Source organism: Heterodontus francisci, chromosome 48, assembly GCF_036365525.1.
Source record: "Heterodontus francisci isolate sHetFra1 chromosome 48, sHetFra1.hap1, whole genome shotgun sequence".
Lineage (NCBI taxonomy): Eukaryota > Metazoa > Chordata > Chondrichthyes > Heterodontiformes > Heterodontidae > Heterodontus > Heterodontus francisci.
In genome coordinates, this window is record NC_090418.1 from 1,013,124 (window position 1) to 1,031,190 (window position 18,067).

The 18,067-nt window shown below is 54.4% G+C and overlaps 1 protein-coding gene across 4 annotated transcripts; it reads right to left on the reverse strand.

Moving 5' to 3' along the window:
* Positions 1-704: 704 nt before the first annotated feature.
* Positions 705-17,734, reverse strand: LOC137357282 (uncharacterized). Of its 4 annotated transcripts, none has more exons than XM_068023504.1 (7): positions 17,621-17,734; positions 12,855-12,942; positions 10,815-10,931; positions 8,860-8,902; positions 5,202-5,398; positions 4,759-4,909; positions 705-1,326 (listed from the first exon to the last, which is right to left on the reverse strand). In XM_068023504.1, exons 2-7 carry the CDS (start codon positions 12,935-12,937, stop codon positions 1,147-1,149), a joined length of 771 nt encoding a protein of 256 aa, XP_067879605.1. In that variant the 5' UTR covers positions 12,938-12,942; positions 17,621-17,734; the 3' UTR covers positions 705-1,146. The 4 variants fall into 4 exon arrangements, with proteins under 4 accessions (XP_067879605.1, XP_067879603.1, XP_067879602.1 ...); XM_068023502.1 differs by lacking the exon at positions 17,621-17,734 and adding an exon at positions 16,452-16,583; XM_068023501.1 differs by lacking the exon at positions 17,621-17,734 and adding an exon at positions 13,713-14,900.
* Positions 17,735-18,067: the final 333 nt, after the last annotated feature.

The following is an 18,067-nucleotide window of genomic DNA, read 5'->3' on the forward strand; positions in this document are numbered from 1 at the left end:
CGACTCCCATGGATCAGATAGCTGCACATGGACACTCGGGCCAACCCCAAGAGATTTCATTGGAGCAGTGCTGGGAAATACAGGGGTGCTGACAGGGTGTGGGGTTACACAGGGGGAACAGTGTGAGGGTGCGCGAGGGGAAACAGTGTGGGGTTGCACAGGGGCACTGACAGGATTCAGTGAGTATGACAGTGTCAACGACTACTTTGGAGTGTAGGCAGGCCGCAGAGTGTGAGCTCTGATGGTGAAGATGAAGCAACTTAGCCTCTCCCGTACGCCATTAACTGAAAGATAGACCGACCCACCCCCGCTGACCCTGCCTGCCCCCGCTGACCCCACCCTCTGCTGACCCAGCCCTACCCCGCTGACCCCACCCTCCACTCCCCTGCTAACCCCACCCTGCCCTGCAGACCCACCCTCCCCCACTGACCCCACCATCCCCCGCTGACCCCACTAGTCCCCCGCTGACCCCACTAGTCCCCCGCTGACCCCACCCTCCCCCGCTGACCCCACTAGTCCCCCACTGACCCCACCCTCCCCGGTTGACCCCACTAGTCCCCCACTGACCCCACCCTCCCCGGTTGACCCCACTAGTCCCCCACTGACCCCACTAGTCCCCCACTGACCCCACCCTCCCCCGCTGACCCCACCCACTAGTCCCCCACTGACCCCCACCCTACCCCACCCTCCCTCGCTGACCCCACCCACTAGTCCCCCGCTATCCTGTGTTGAACTGAGGGCCATTCTCGAGTAACTTGCACAACTGCTCATTTTTGAGGCGCGTCCAGTGTCAGCAGGATACCTGACTGTGGGAGGAATCACATCCAACACTGTGTGCTTTTATCCCAGGCACTGGATAGTTACATCTGCAGAAACCCTGGCTCGTTTTCCTTCCATATACCAGCAGCACTGATGCCAACAGAAGGACTGAAATTTTCACAGGCCGTGGATGGAACCGAAGACCTTCTGATCTGGCATGGTTCAGTATCAGACAGGACAGTGCACAAACCTACCATGTCCCCCAGCACCACTTACAGACTTTGAAATAAATAGTAATGAAGTCAATAAATAGTTCACTAAATGGATCAATAAATAGATCAATAAATCTTAACCAAGCTACTGCAGTCCCCTGTCCTGGCCTATTATTCACTCCTCAGCACAATGTTTCACCTCCCAGAAAGTGCTGCTTTGCTGCACTGGCTCCGTCAAGAACCTGAAGGGCTGGTGGTTCTCCTCAGCTTCCGTCTTATAATAAGCCAGATAGGGGGTGGTTTGTGGAGTGGGGCGCTGGTCCTGAACCCCAACATTCCACCGGGGCTGGAAAAACTAAACAGAGTATCATGATTATGAACTGCATTTCACAAAACAGAATATCATCATTAAAGACTCAGGCCCAACTAACACAAATATTCAATCTCTTGGTTTTAAAAAAACTCAAGAAAACTTCAGAATTATAAAGAAGTCCAACAGATTCTGGAAGAGAAAAGGAAATTTCCACATTTCTTTGGAGAATCTTCATCAAAACCAAATTAAAACTAGACTTGCTTTTTCTCTTTTTATTTAAAATCAACCTGAAAGTGGGAACACTAAATACAACAGGACAGGTAGAGCACGGGGGTTAGATACAAAGTAAAGCTCCCTCTACACTGTCCCCATCAAACACACCCAGGACAGGTACAGCACGGGGTTAGATACAGAGTAAAGCTCCCTCTACACTGTCCCCATCAAACACTCCCAGGACGGGTACAGTACGGGGTTAGATACAGAGTAAAGCTCCCTCTACACTGTCCCCATCAAACACTCCCAGGACAGGTACAGTACGGGGTTAGATACAGAGTAAAGCTCCCTCTACACTGTCCCCATCAAACACTCCCAGGACAGGTACAGTACGGGGTTAGATACAGAGTAAAGCTCCCTCTACACTGTCCCCATCAAACACTCCCAGGACAGGTACAGTACGGGGTTAGATACAGAGTAAAGCTCCCTCTACACTGTCCCCATCAAACACTCCCAGGACAGGTACAGTACGGGGGGTTAGATACAGAGTAAAGCTCCCTCTACACTGTCCCCATCAAACACTCCCAGGACAGGTACAGCACGGAGTTAGATACAGAGTAAAGCTCCCTCTACACTGTCCCCATCAAACACTCCAGGACAGATACAGCACGGGGTTAGATACAGAGTAAATCTCCCTCTACAAAAAAAAACGGGTTAAATATTAAGAAGCTCCCTGGTGAGTGCATTCTACCTGAAGCCAAATGTTCAGGGTGAATTTGCCAATTGGAGTTCAGCACCGCATAGATCCCTCCCCAAACATCTCTCCCTCTCCTCCTTTAAGACACTGCTTGTCACCTTTCACCAAGCCCTCAGTCACCTATCTCTAATACCTCCTTGCATTTATTTAGCACCTTTCATGTCGCAAAACATCCCAAGGCTCTTGCAGGAGCATAAATCAGATAAAACTTGACACGGCGTCACGGAAAGAGATATTGGTGACAGGCGAACAAAAGCTCAGTCAAATTTCGGTTTTAAGGAGGGCCTTAAAGAGAGAGGGTTTAGGAGAGGGAATTCCAGAGCTTAGGGCCCCAGGCAGCTGAAGGCACGGCGCCAATGGTGGAGCGATGGGAATCGGGAGGGGTGCGGGGGGATGCTCAGAGGCCAGAATGGGAGGAGCGCAGAGATCTTGGAGGGTTGTAGGGGGCTGGAGGAGGTTACAGAGATTGGGAGGACAAAAAAAAAGAAAAAAAAAACGGGGTTATATACAGAGTAAAGCTCCCTCTACACTGTCCCCATCAAACACTCCCAGGACAGGTACAGCATGGGGTTGGAAAGAGAGTAAAGCTCCTCTACACTGTCCCCATCAAACACTCCCAGGACAGGTACAGCATGGGGTTAGATACAGAGTAAAGCTCCCAAAAAAAAAAGGGATGGCTGTTACCTGATCGAAATAAAAAGAAAAACGGGGTTGGCTGTTGCTTGATTGGAGGTTCTGAGTGCTGATTGCAGCAATTAGCCTCAGCTGACAGCTGGAGGTTGCAGAGGTGGGGGGAGGAGCTACACAGAGCAGAGGGAGAGTAGTTACAATCAAGCAGAGGGGAAACATGAACAATAATCACCGTTACAGTGAAGAAAGAAACTCTATTTTTTGCAAACAAGGCTTTGTTTGGAGGTGGGTACTCAACGCCAGAAGTTTGCTTTGGACTGTTGGTGGAGGAACAAGTGGCTGGAACAAGGGGTTGGGCTGCCAATTCTGTAGGAATTTGTGCTACTGCAGTAAGCACACAGGGAAGCTCCCTCCCCACCCCAATTGCCCAGGATAGGTACAGCATCGGGTTAGATACAGAATAAAGTTCCCGCTACACTGTCCCATCAAACACTCCTCGGGCAATGTCGATCTGTGCGTAATAGGAAATGGGTTAAGACTTTCATGGCCTCTATCCAGGGCCCGAGAGATGAATGGACATTGTCTAACCCACCGCTCCAGTCTCATCCTGTGCAAGCGCTGACCTTTCACTAACCTTAGCAGAGTGGCACTACATAGGGCCACCAACAACCACCTATGGTTTAACATCTCATCCAAAAGATGGCATCTCCAACAGTGCAGCATTCCCTCACTACTGCCCCTCTGAGAGCACAGCATTCCCTCACTGCTGCTCCCCCGAGAGCCTGGCACACCCTCAGTGCTCCCCCTCCAAGAGCCTGGCACTCCCTCAGTGCTGCCCCTCTGACAGCCCGGCGCTCCCTCAGTGCTGCCCCTCCGACAGTGCAGCACTCCCTCAGTACTGACCCTCCAACAGCACGGCGCTCCCTCAGTGCTGCCCCTCCGACAGCCCGGCGCTCCCTCAGTGCTGCCCCTCCGACAGTGCAGCACTCCCTCAGTACTGACCCTCTGACAGTGCAGCACTCCCTCAGTACTGATTCTCTGACAGTGCAGCGCTCCCTCAGTACTGACCCTCTGACAGTGCAGCACTCCCTCAGTATTGACCCTCCAACAGTGCAGCACTCCCTCAGTATTGACCCGCCGACAGTGCAGCACTCCCTCAGTACTGACCCTTTGACAGTGCAGCACTCCCTCAGTACTGACCCTCCAACAGTGCAGCACTCCCTCAGTACTGACCCTCTGACAGTGCGGTGCACCCTCAGTACTGATTCTCTGACAGTGCAGTGCTCCCTCAGTACTGACCCTCCAACAGTGCAGTGCTCCCTCAGTCCTGACCCTCCAACAGTGCAGCGCTCCCTCAGTCCTGACCCTCCGACAGTGCAGCGCTCACTCAGTACTGATCCTCCGACAGTGCAGCGCTCACTCAGTACTGATCCTCCGACAGTGCAGCGCTCACTCAGTACTGATCCTCCGACAGTGCAGCGCTCACTCAGTACTGATCCTCCGACAGTGCAGCGCTAACTCAGTACCGATCCTCCGACAGTGCAGCGCTCACTCAGTACTGATCCTCCGACAGTGCAGCGCTAACTCAGTACCGATCCTCCGACAGTGCAGCGCTCACTCAGTACTGATCCTCCGACAGTGCGGCGCTCCCTCAGTACTGACCCTCCGACAGTGCAGCGCTCACTCAGTACTGACCCTCCGACAGTGCAGCACTCCCTCAGTACTGATAATGGGAGTGTTACCCTGGATTATGTGCTCTAGTCTTTCGTGTGGTTCTCAACATCATGACCCCAGTGGTGACGTGTGTGGATATACTAATCGGTTACTGTTATAACTATAAACAGGATCTTATCCCCATGATTAACAGGCTATACCAGCTCTCTGTCTTCCAGATCTGTGTTATTTGTGAAGTCCACAATCCTGGGACTATCTGTAGGTTGCTGGCCTGCATTAATCCTCTCCAGCTCCTCAGCGTCCCTTCTCAGGCACTGTGATCTGCTGATGCCCCAGTTCAGAGCTTTCAGTCTAAGGACAAAACAGGCAGCAGAAAGTTAGTGAACCAGCGACAAATTTCTCATCAAGCTCAGAAAGGTCAGAAAAGTCAGCGAGGGGGAGGTGGCGCAGAGAGAGAGGGGGAAGAACTGGGAAGGAGCAGTGTGGTCAAGGAGAGAGCTCAATGGGGCAGAAAAAAGCAGAGGGGGTAGCACTGGTGGGGGCCAGGGAGAAAGTAGGGTATCACTGGTGAGGCACCACTCGGGGTTAGGGAGACAGACAGAGGGGGTAGCACTGGGAAAGAAAGCAGCTATGATCTCCATACTGATCAATGCCAGTCTGTCTCTTCTTCAGCTCCTCCAGGTGACAGATGACTGCCATGACACGCCTCTCACCGGCTGCCCTCCTCCTCCCTCTTCTTTTGCCATACAGTTCTCTTGGTGAAGGAAGTCTCTCCAGCTCTGTGACAGAAGTCCTGAGGTCATGTTTAGAGTTTCGTCTTTGGGCAGCCTGACTACTGAGCTGCAGACAGAGAGAGAAATCCTTAACATAGGTGTGTTACAGAGCCCCAGGAAGCAGGAGAGCCCCACCCAGTATGTTACAGAGCCCCAGGGAGCAGGAAAGCCCGGTGTGTTACCAAGCTCCAGGGAGCAGGAGAGCCCCACCCGGTGTGTTACCGAGCCCCAGGGAGCAGGAAATCCCGGTGTGTTACCGAGCCCCAGGGAGCAGGAGAGCCCCACCCGGTGTGTTACCGAGCCCCAGGGAGCAGGAGAGCCCCACCCGGTGTGTTACCGAGCCCCAGGGAGTAGGAGAGCCCCACCCGGTGTGTTACCGAGCCCCAGGGAAAAGGAGAGCCCCACCCGGTGTGTAACAGAGCCCCAGGGAGCAGGAGAGCCCCACCCGGTGTGTTACAGAGCCCCAGGGAGCAGGAGAGCCCCACCCGGTGTGTTACAGAGCCCCAGGGAGCAGGAGAGCCCCACCCGGTGTGTTACAGAGCCCCAGGGAGCAGGAAAGCCCGGTGTGTTACAGAGCCCCAGGGAGCAGGAGAGCCCCACCCGGTGTGTTACAGAGCCCCAGGGAGCAGGAGAGCCCTACCCGGTGTGTTACCAAGCCCCAGGGAGCAGGAGAGCCCCACCCGGTGTGTTACCAAGCCCCAGGGAGCAGGAGAGCCCCACCCGGTGTGTTACCAAGCCCCAGGGAGCAGGAGAGCCCCACCCGGTGTGTTACCAAGCCCCAGGAAGCAGGAGAGCCCCACCCGGTGTGTTACAGAGCCCCAGGGAGCAGGAAAGCCCGGTGTGTTACAGAGCCCCAGGGAGCAGGAAAGCCCGGTGTGTTACAGAGCCCCAGGGAGCAGGAGAGCCCCACCCGGTGTGTTACAGAGCCCCAGGGAGCAGGAGAGCCCCACCCGGTGTGTTACAGAGCCCCAGGGACCAGGAGAGCCCCACCCGGTGTGTTACAGAGCCCCAGGGAGCAGGAGAGCCCCACCCGATGTGTTACAGAGCCCCAGGGAGCAGGAGAGCCCTACCCGGTGTGTTACAGAGCCCCAGGGAGCAGGAAAGCCCGGTGTGTTACAGAGCCCCAGGGAGCAGGAGAGCCCCACCCGGTGTGTTATAGAGCCCCACCCGGTGTGTTACCAAGCCCCAGGGAGCAGGAGAGCCCCACCTGGTGTGTTACCAAGCCCCAGGGAGCAGGAGAGCCCCAGGGAGCAGGAGAGCCCCACCCAGTGTGTTACAGAGCCCCAGGGAGCAGGAGAGCCCCACCCGGTGTGTTACAGAGCCCCAGGAAGCAGGAGAGCCCCACCTGGTGTGTTACAGAGCCCCAGGGAGCAGGAGAGCCCCAGGGAGCAGGAGAGCCCCACCCAGTGTGTTACAGAGCCCCAGGGAGCAGGCGAGCCCCAGGGAGCAGGCGAGCCCCACCCGGTGTGTTACAGAGCCCCAGGGAGCAGGCGAGCCCTGCCCGGTGTGTTACTGAGCCCCAGGGAGCAGGAGAGCCCCACCCGGTGTGTTACAGAGCCCCAGGGAGCAGGAGAGCCCCACCCGGTGTGTTACCGAGCCCCAGGGAGCAGGAGAGCCCCACCCGGTGTGTAACAGAGCCCCAGGGAGCAGGAGAGCCCCACCCGGTGTGTTACAGAGCACCAGGGAGCAGGAGAGCCCGGTGTGTTACCGAGCCCCAGGGAGTAGGAGAGCCCCACCCGGTGTGTTACAGAGCCCCAGGGAGCAGGAGAGCCCCACCCGGTGTGTTACCGAGCCCCAGGGAGTAGGAGAGCCCCACCCGGTGTGTTATCGAGCCCCAGGGAGTAGGAGAGCCCGGTGTGTTACCGAGCCCCAGGGAGCAGGAGAGCCCCACCCGGTGTGTTACTGAGCCCCAGGGAGTAGGAGAGCCCGGTGTGTTACCGAGCCCCAGGGAGCAGGAGAGCCCCACCCGGTGTGTTACCGAGCCCCAGGGAGCAGGAGAGCCCCACCCAGTGTGTTACCGAGCCCCAGGGAGCAGGAGAGCCCCACCCGGTGTGTTACCGAGCCCCAGGGAGCAGGAGAGCCCCACCCGGTGTGTTACCGAGCCCCAGGGAGCAGGAGAGCCCCACCCGGTGTGTTACCGAGCCCCAGGGAGTAGGAGAGCCCGGTGTGATACCGAGCCCCAGGGAATAGGAGAGCCCGGTGTGTTACCGAGCCCCAGTGAGCAGGAGAGCCCCACCCGGTGTGTTACAGAGCCCCAGGGAGCAGGAGAGCCCGGTGTGTTACCGAGCCCCAGGGAGCAGGAGAGCCCGGTGTGTTACCGAGCCCCAGGGAGCAGGAGAGCCCCAGGGAGTAGGAGAGCCCCACCCGGTGTGTTACAGAGCCCCAGGGAGCAAGAGAGCCCGGTGTGTTACTGAGCCCCAGGGAGCAGGAGAGCCCCACCCGGTGTGTTACCGAGCCCCAGGGAGTAGGAGAGCCCCACCCGGTGTGTTACCGAGCCCCAGGGAGCAGGAGAGCCCCACCCGGTGTGTTACCGAGCCCCAGGGAGCAGGAGAGCCCGGTGTGTTACCGAGCCCCAGGGAGCAGGAGAGCCCGGTGTGTTACCGAGCCCCAGAGAGTAGGAAAGCCCGGTGTGTTACCGAGCCCCAGGGAGCAGGAGAGCCCCACCCGGTGTGTTACCGAGCCCCAGGGAGCAGGAGAGCCCCACCCGGTGTGTTACAGAGCCCCAGGAAGCGGGAACGTGCTGCTATGATTGCTATTGGACTATTGTCTGGCAATAGCTGTTCTGATTGGCCTCTCACCCCCCGAGGAGTATATGAAACAAGGCAGAGTTCCTGCTCCTGATATCACTGTGTGCTGAGCATGAACCAATAAACCCTGTTGCTACTGTCCTTCAACAGTGCAGCAGACAAGGGTACCCCGAATCATCCACCCCCAACCCTCCAGTGAACAATCCTCACCCAGCGAGGGACCCTCACCAGAGTCCCCTTAGGGACTCTTGCCTGATCCACCCACCCCCAGCAAGGGAACCAAGCCCGAGCTAAAACACCCCCAGCAAGAGACTTGGTGTTATCTGCAAAATGTGTCTTGTACTCAGGTCCAGTTCGTTTGTAAATGGTCACTGACTGCTGGTGAACATCACTGTGTACAGCCTTTAAGATGCTCCTTAAAACCTATCTTTAATCACCTATCCTAATTTCCTAATGTGGATCGGTGTCAAATACTGTTTGATAACAGCTCTGTGAAGCACCTTAGGATGGTTTATTATCATAAAGGTGTTGTATAAATGCATGATGTTGTTTGTGGCAGGTTCCAGCGCCCTGGGGCTCCAGTGACCCGGGCTCATGTTGCCGTCCCCAAGGCAAGGTTTGCAGAATTGAAGGAAACTCCTCTGTAGTGCTGGGAGCTGAAAACACACACTCCCCTCCACCCAGAGCAACACAAAGACCCCTTCACAGACACAGCAGCTTCAAACCCGCGTGCTGCACGAGAGCTTCAGACTCATAAGTGAACTCAGGTGATGCAACTTACCAATCTCGGAGGAGCCTCTTGATACACTTCCATCCAATGAGGGCTGTAAAACAATTAAAATGGGTCGGGTTACACTGCAAGATGAATGGACAACAATCTGTGGGGGAAATTTGATCAGTTTAAAGAACTCTCTGTTCATCTTTCCCCTCCTCTCCGGAAGATGCTGGGGTACAGGATCCAGGAGGACCTGTTTTCACTGCTACCACACCCAAAATCCCACTTTACATTGTTATCATAGAATTTGATTCTATACTGCTCAGCTCTTTGTGCCAGCATCAGCTTAGACAGTGAGTGTCACCAAGCTATTTGGCAGTGGAAGGCATCACAGCCAAGGTTGGCCCTGTCCACATGTGCCTTCCAGCAGCAAGTGCTGACTGCTTTTTCTCCTTCCTAATCCAGGGGTGGGAGTGCAAGAGCAACTGGAGTTGCTGGGGCACTGCCCCAGCTGAGTGCAGACCTGAGAGGGGGTCGTGCCATCATCCTGGCTCACACCACAGTTGTTCACTAAAGCCCAGCTCCTCGATCCTCTTATTCCCCCACCCTGCTGATGGTGAGGAGGATTGGCTGGAGCTCCCCCACCCTTCCATGCCTTGGTGTTTGTGCCAAGTAGTGCAGCGAGTAGGGCAGCAGTAGAAAGCAGTGGGGCGGGGAGGGTGCGGTGGTGGAAGGAGGCAACAGATTAGGATGCAGCTCAAGGGACACATTCTGCTCAGGGGAGCCCGTCACACATTTCTTTCATGTCCCAATGCACAGACTTAAGTTGCTGCACCAGAACTGGCCTGCGAGAGATCCAACACACCCTCTCACTGATGCCGGGTGTGTTACTGTACTCACTCTGCGAGGGGCAATAGATCATATCCCCTCACTGAGGCTGGGTGTGTTACTGTACTCACCCTGCGAGGGGGAATAGATCATATCCCCTCACTGAGGCTGGGTGTGTTACTGTACTCACCCTGCGAGGGACAGTGGATCATATCCCCTCACTGAGGCTGGGTGTGTTACTGTACTCACCCTGCGAGGGGGAATAGATCCTATCCCCTCACTGAGGCTGGGTGTGTTACTGTACTCACCCTGCGAGGGACAGTGGATCATATCCCCTCACTGAGGCTGGGTGTGTTACTGTACTCACCCTGCGAGGGACAATAGATCATATCCCCTCACTGAGGCTGGGTGTGTTACTGTACTCACCCTGCGAGGGGGAATAGATCATATCCCCTCACTGAGGCCGGGTGTGTTACTGTACTCACCCTGCGAGGGGGAATAGATCATATCCCCTCACTGAGGCTGGGTGTGTTACTGTACTCACCCTGCGAGGGGCAATAGATCATATCCCCTCACTGAGGCTGGGTGTGTTACTGTACTCACCCTGCGAGGGGGAATAGATCATATCCCCTCACTGAGGCTGGGTGTGTTACTGTACTCACCCTGCGAGGGGGAATAGATCATATCCCCTCACTGAGGCTGGGTGTGTTACTGTACTCACCCTGCGAGGGGGAATAGATCATATCCCCTCACTGAGGCCGGGTGTGTTACTGTACTCACCCTGCGAGGGGGAATAGATCATATCCCCTCACTGAGGCTGGGTGTGTTACTGTACTCACCCTGCGAGGGGGAATAGATCATATCCCCTCACTGAGGCCGGGTGTGTTACTGTACTCACCCTGCGAGGGACAGTGGATCATATCCTCTCACTGAGGCTGGGTGTGTTACTGTACTCACCCTGCGAGGGACAGTGGATCCTATCCCCTCACTGAGGCTGGGTGTGTTACTGTACTCACCCTGCGAGGGACAGTGGATCATATCCCCTCACTGAGGCTGGGTGTGTTACTGTACTCACCCTGCGAGGGACAGTGGATCCTATCCCCTCACTGAGGCTGGGTGTGTTACTGTACTCACCCTGCGAGGGACAGTGGATCCTATCCCCTCACTGAGGCTGGGTGTGTTACTGTACTCACCCTGCGAGGGACAGTGGATGTCTCAGGTTGATCGCACAGGCCCAGTCCCCGACAGCGGCTGAAGATTGCAGTCTGGTTTCAGTTTCTGCTTTATATCTGCTCACCATCTTTGAACGCCTGCAATGGGTTACAAATAAACACAAACAAAGACAGACAGATGCAGAGAGGAGGAAGTCAGGTAGGTAGCAGGCAGCTGGGCAGTGCTTACTGGGGTCTGGCTCTCTCTTGAAGCCCACTTCCGATTCTCCCTCTTCCTCCTTTCGCATTCCAGGAATATGGGAGCTTTACAAATCTTAAGCATACTTCATTATTTTCCATCACTTCTACACCATTCTCATTCTGCACCTGTATACCTCTATACCTCCACATTCCGCCAATCATTCACAATTTTAGAAATAACTTGCATTTCAAGAACACCTTCCACATACTGAGCATGTCCCGAAACAATTTATGCTCAATGCATTAGTTTTTAAATACTGTTTTAAATGACTGTTTTAATGTGGGCAGACACGGCAGGTATTTGTGCACAGCAAGATCCCATGATACAGCAAGTAGTAAATTCTCAGTTTCAGTGATGTTCCTTGAGAGATAAATATTGTTGAGGACACTGGGGAGAACTCCACTGCTCTTTTTACAACACGGGTGTGCTATTTTCTATGTTCATCTGCAAGTGTACAGGAGGTCTCGGTTTAACGTCTCATCCAATAGTGCATCATCTCTGACAGTGCAGCACTCCCTCAGTACTGACCCTCCGACAGTGCGGCGCTCCCTCAGTACTGACCCTCCGACAGTGCAGCACTCCCTCAGTACTGACCCTCCGACAGTGCGGCGCTCCCTCAGTACTGACCCTCCGACAGTGCAGCACTCCCTCAGTACTGACCCTCCGACAGTGCAGCACTCCCTCAGTACTGACCCTCTGACAGTGCAGCACTCCCTCAGTACTGACCCTCCGACAGTGCGGCGCTCCCTCAGTACTGACCCTCCGACAGTGCGGCGCTCCCTCAGTACTGACCCTCCGACAGTGCAGCACTCCCTCAGTACTGACCCTCCGACAGTGCAGCACTCCCTCAGTACTGACCCTCCAACAGTGCAGCGCTCCCTCAGTACTGACCCTCCGACAGTGCAGCACTCCCTCAGTACTGACCCTCCGACAGTGCAGCACTCCCTCAGTACTGACCCTTCGACAGTGCAGTGCTCCCTCAGTACTGACCCTCCGACAGTGCGGCACTCCCTCAGTACTGACCCTCCGACAGTGCGGCGCTCCCTCAGTACTGACCCTCCGACAGTGCAGTGCTCCCTCAGTACTGACCCTCCGACAGTGCAGCACTCCCTCAGTACTGACCCTCCGACAGTGCAGCACTCCCTCAGTACTGACCCTTCGACAATGCGACACTCCCTCAGTACTGACCCTCCGACATTGCAGCGTTCCCTCAGTACTGGCCCTCCATCACTGCCGTGCTCCCTCAGTACGGACCCTCCAACACTGCAGCACTCCCTCAGTACGGACCCTCTGACATTGCAGCGCTCCCTCAGTACTGACTATCCGACACTGCCGTGCTCCCTCAGTACTGCACTGGGAGACTCAGCCTGGATTATGTGCTTAACTATCTGGAGTGGGACTTGAACCCCCGAGGAGACAGTGTTACTCACTGAGCCATGGCTGCCACACACAATAAGCTTAAGTGCCTGTTCTATGTTATACACAGCTCCCTGACACTTAGGAACACAACTGACTGCGCCCCCCACCCCCTCCCCACGCCGGGAACACACACTGCTCCTCCCCATACCTGGAAAACATACCCTGGGGTCACTGGACAGTCATCAGGAGCAGGAACCCTGGCTGATTTCCCCTCTATCTCTAACTCAGGGGTCACTTAATGCCTTTCCCACTGACAGTCTGAGATGAGTTCGCAGCACAAAGCAGGAATCTGAAACTGTCCAATCTCCATGATCCATTTACCAGGCAGTGTATTTAGCCACTGACTTATCTGCAGGGGCAAAAGCATCATCTTTCTGGGAAAACACACAGGAATAACGTACGTTACAAACGGTATGAAATTCTCATCATTCTCATCGCCAGGGCTGTTTTGAAGACTCCACGGTGTTTTAAAATGCTGACTCATCACAGCTGTACATAAACAGAGAAAGGAGAATTAACCTAGCTGAACTTAGAGTGAGCAACACACAAAGGAGAGCGAGAGACAGAGGGAAAGAAAGATTGAGAGTGAAAGACAATGGGTGAAGGACAGGGAGGGACAAAGTGAGAACCAGAGAGAGACGGAGAGTCAAACAGAGCAAATGACAGTGAAAGATTGCGACAGAGTGAAATACACACAGGCAGAGGGAAAGAAACAGGGCTAGAGGGAAACATACACACAGAGGAATTGAGAGGGACAGACAGTCAGACCAAATGATACAGCGATCAGGAGACAAGCGAGTGAGATGTTTCACAGGAGCATTATCAGACAAAATTTAATATTGAGTCCCATAAGGAAATATTCAGCAAGATGAGGGTCACAGAGGAGGAGAGAGAGATGGAGAGGTTTAGGGAGGGAATTCCAGAGCTTAGGGCCCAGGCAGCTGAAGGCACAGCCACCAATGGTGGAACAATTAAAACTGGGATGTGCAAGAGGCCAGAACTGAAGGAGCACAGAAATCTCGGAGGGTTTTGGCCTTACAGAAATAGGGAGGGATTTGAACACAAGGAATAAAATATTAAAATTGAGGTGTTGCTTGACCGGGAGCCAGTGTAAGTCAGCGAGCACAGCAAGTGATGGGTGAACGGGACTTGGTGCGAGTTAGGACACAAGGCAGCAGAGTTTGAGATGAGTACATCACTAAGATCTTTCAATCACTGTTGCATCTGGTTCAGTACACTGCACTGCATCACAGACTCACCCCATTGATATGTGAATGTACCCACAGCGCATACAGCCATTTCTCAGGGTTGGGGCCGATCAGGACTCATGGCCCTCCTGTCTTGGGCGCTATGGCACTGGAAGGATGAATGAGAATGGACAGAGACTGCTGGAGTTGTGTACCTGTCACAACCTCTGCATCACCAACTCGTTCTTTCATACTAAACCCTGTCACCAGGTTTCATGGAGACACCAGCTGGACCTCATCGTCACAAGGCGAGCCGCCTTAAACAGCGTTCAAATCAGACGCAGCTTCCACAGTGCGGACTGTGACACCGACCACTCCCTGGTGTGCAGCAAAGTTAGACTCAAACCAAAGAAGCTGCATCACTCCAAGCAGAAGGGCCCCCCGCGGATCAACACTATCAGAATTTCTTATCCACAGCTGTTACATAAGTTTCTAAATTCACTTGAAAAAGCCCTTCAAAACACTCCTACAGGGGATGCAGAGACCGAGAGATCAGAGATGCCATCTATGACTCATCAATTACTCATCAATGACCACCTATGGTAAACGTGTGAAGCAGAATGCAGACTGGTTTCAAACTCACTTTGAAGAGCTGGAACCTGTCATAACCGCTAAGAGCATTGCACTGTTGAACTACAAGAAAGCCCCCAGCGAGTTAACATCCATATCACTGAAAGCAGCCAGAAATGCTACGCAAAGAACAGCCAGGTGCTGCGTAAGTGACCACTGGCGACACCTATGCAGTCGTATTCAGCTGGCCTCCGACACCAGAAACATTCGGAAATGTATGATGGCATTAAGAGAGCTTTTGGGCCAACCATCATGAAGATCGCCCCCCTCAAATCTAAATCAGGGGACACAATCACTGACCAACACAAGCAAATGGACCGCAGGGTGGAACACTACCTAGAACTGTACTCCAGGGAGAATGTTGTCACTGAGACCGCCCTCAATGCAGCCCAGTCTCTGCCAGTCATGGATGAGCTGGACGAACAGCCAACAAAATCGGAACTCAGTGATGCCATTGATTCTCAAGCCAGCGGAAAAGCCCCTGGGAAGGACGGCATTACCCCTGAAATAATCAAGAGTGCCAAGCCTGCTATACTCTCAGCACTACATGACCTGCTTTGTCTGTGCTGGGACGAGGGAGCAGTACCACAGGACATGCGCGATGCCAATATCATCACCCTCTATAAGAACAAGGGTGACCGCGGTGACTGCAACAACTACCGTGGAATCTCCGTGCTCAGCATAGTGGGGAAAGTCTTCGCTCGAGTCGTTTTAAACAGGCTCCAGAAGCTGGCTGAGCATGTCTATCCTGAGGCACAGTGTGGCTTTTGAGCAGAGAGATCCATCATTGACATGCTGTTCTCCCTTCGCCAGCTACAGGAGAAATGCCGCGAACAACAGATGCCCCTCTACGTTGCTTTCATTGATCTCACCAAAGCCTTTGACCTCGTCAGCAGACGTGGTCTCTTCAGACTACTAGAAAAGTTTGGATGTCCACCAAAGCTACTAAGTATCATCACCTCATTCCATGACAATATGAAAAGCACAATTCAGCATAGCGGTGCCTCATCAGACCCCTTTCCTATCCTGAGTGGCGTGAAACAGGGCTGTGTTCTCACACCTACACTGTTTGGGATCTTCTTCTCCCTGCTGCTCTCACATGCGTTCAAGTCTTCAGAAGAAGGAATTTTCCTCCACACAAGATCAAGGGGCAGGTTGTTCAACCTTGCCCGTCTAAGAGCGAAGTCCAAAGTACGGAAAGTCCTCATCAGGGAACTCCTCTTTGCTGACGAGGCTGCTTTAACATCTTACACTGAAGAGTGCCTGCAGAGTCTCATCGACAGGTTTGCGGCTGCCTGCAATGAATTTGGCCTAACCATCAGCCTCAAGAAAACAAACATCATTGGACAGATGGTCAGAAATGCTCCATCTATCAATATTGGTGACCACGCTCTGGAAGTGGTTCAAGAGTTCACCTACCTAGGCTCAACTATCACCAGTAACCTGTCTCTCGATGCAGAAATCAACGAGCACATGGGAAAGGCTTCCACTGCTATGTCCAGACTGGCCAAGAGAGTGTGGGAAAATGGCGCACTGACACGGAACACAAAAGTCCTAGTGTATCAAGCCTGTGTCCTCAGTACCTTGCTCTACGGCAGCGAGGCCTGGACAACGTATGTCAGCCAAGAGTGACGTCTCAATTCATTCCATCTTCACTGCCTCCGGAGAATCCTTGGCATCAGGTGGCAGGACCGTATCTCCAACACAGAAGTCCTCGAGGCGGCCAACATCCCCAGCATATACACCCTACTGAGTCAGCGGCGCTTGAGATGGCTTGGCCATGTGAGCCGCATGGAAGATGGCAGGATCCCCAAGGACACATTGTACAGCGAGCTCGTCACAGGTATCAGACCCACCGGCCGTCCATGTCTCTGCTTTAAAGACGTCTGCAAATGCGACATGAAGTTCTGTGACATTGATCACAAGTCGTGGGAGTCAGTTGCCAGCGATCGCCAGAGCTGGCAGACAGCCATAAAGGCGAGGCTAATGTGTGGCGAGTCAAAGAGACTTCACAATTGGCAGGAAAAAAGACAGAAGCGCAAGGGGAGAGCAAACTGTGTAACAGCCCCAACAACCAATTTTATCTGCAGCACCTGTGGAAGAGTCTGTCACTCTAGAATTGGCCTTTATAGCCACTCCAGGCGCTGCTTCACAAACCACTGACCACCTCCAGGCGCTTACCCATTGTCTCTCGAGATAAGGAGGCCAAAGAAGAAGAAGTACCCACAGCACATACAGTCCTTTCTCAGTGCTACCGTGTGTGCTTTCAGCATCTGCAGCCCCTGGACAGACCATAGGCTAGCAACATTGACTGTCAACACCTGTCACCCCATCACCCCACCACCTCCCGTTACCCCATCACCCCCCAATCACCTCCCCTGACCTCTCATCACCATTACCCAATCAACCTGTTACCCCATCACACCCCATCATCCCCCCATTATCCCATCACCCTACCCCCATCACCTCATCCTATTACCCCATCTACCTGTCACCCCATCACCCGCCCCGTTACCCCATCACCTCGGCCCATTATCCCATCACCCCGCCCTGTTACCCCATCAACCCCCCATTAGCCTATCACCCTCTGTCACCCCATCTGCTAGCCCCGTTACCCCATCATCCCCAAGACCCCGCCCTGTTACCCCATCACTCTGTCACCCCATCACCCCACCCCGTTACCCCATCACCCCCCAATCACCTCCCCTGACCTCTCATCACCATTACCCAATCAACCTGTTACCCCATCACACCCCATCATCCCCCCATTATCCCATCACCCTACCCCCATCACCTCATCCTATTACCCCATCTACCTGTCACCCCATCATCCGCCCCGTTACCCCATCACCTCGGCCCATTATCCCATCACCCCATCAACCCCCCATTAGCCTATCACCCTCTGTCACCCCATCTGCTAGCCCCGTTACCCCATCATCCCCAAGACCCCGCCCTGTTACCCCATCACTCTGTCACCCCATCACCCCACCCCGTTACCCCATCACCCCCCAATCACCTCCCCTGACCTCTCATCACCATTACCCAATCAACCTGTTACCCCATCACACCATCATCCCCCCATTATCCCATCACCCTACCCCCATCACCTCATCCTATTACCCCATCTACCTGTCACCCCATCACCCCCCCCCATTACCCCATCACCCCGCCCCGTTACCCCATCAACCCCCCATTAGCCTATCACCCTCTGTCACCCCATCTGCTAGCCCCGTTACCCCATCATCCCCAAGACCCCGCCCTGTTACCCATCACTCTGTCACCCCATCACCCCACCCAGTACCTCATCCCTGCCCCATTACCCCATCATCCCCATTACCCCATCACCTCACCATTATCCCCCGCCCCCTACATCCCCCATCACAGTTGATGTGAAACATGTCAGTTGGTGCAAATAAAGGAAGCTGGCACAAGGCCCAGGCCACAGCACCGCCCAGAGGCACCGGTCCCAGCCCGCGCTCCCCGAGGCCTCTCACCGAGCGGCAGCTCCGGGCCTGAGGCCCACCCATCAAACCACGCGTCACTTCCGCCCGCCGTACGGCAACGATGGCGTCACGTCCGGAACCCTGTACGGCAAACCCCCATCTGTCAATCAAACCGCGACCTGTCAATCGAACCGCGACCAGTCAAACACCGATTTGTCAATCAAACCATCACCCGTCAATCAAACCCCTCACCTGTCAATCAAACCCCCATCTGTCAATCAAACCCTCACCTGTCAATCAAACCCCCATCTGTCAATCAAACCCTCACCTGTCAATCAAACCCCGAACTGTCAA

Coding starts and splice junctions, on each gene's coding strand:
- LOC137357282 (XM_068023501.1), bottom strand. CDS start 13,752: ATGGCTGTATGCGCTGTGGGTACATTCACATATCAATGGG. Junction 12,943..13,712: donor TACATTCACATATCAATGGG/GTGAGTCTGTGA, acceptor GTTTATGTACAG/CTGTGATGAGTCAGCATTTT. Junction 10,932..12,854: donor AATTTCATACCGTTTGTAAC/GTACGTTATTCC, acceptor AACCCATTGCAG/GCGTTCAAAGATGGTGAGCA.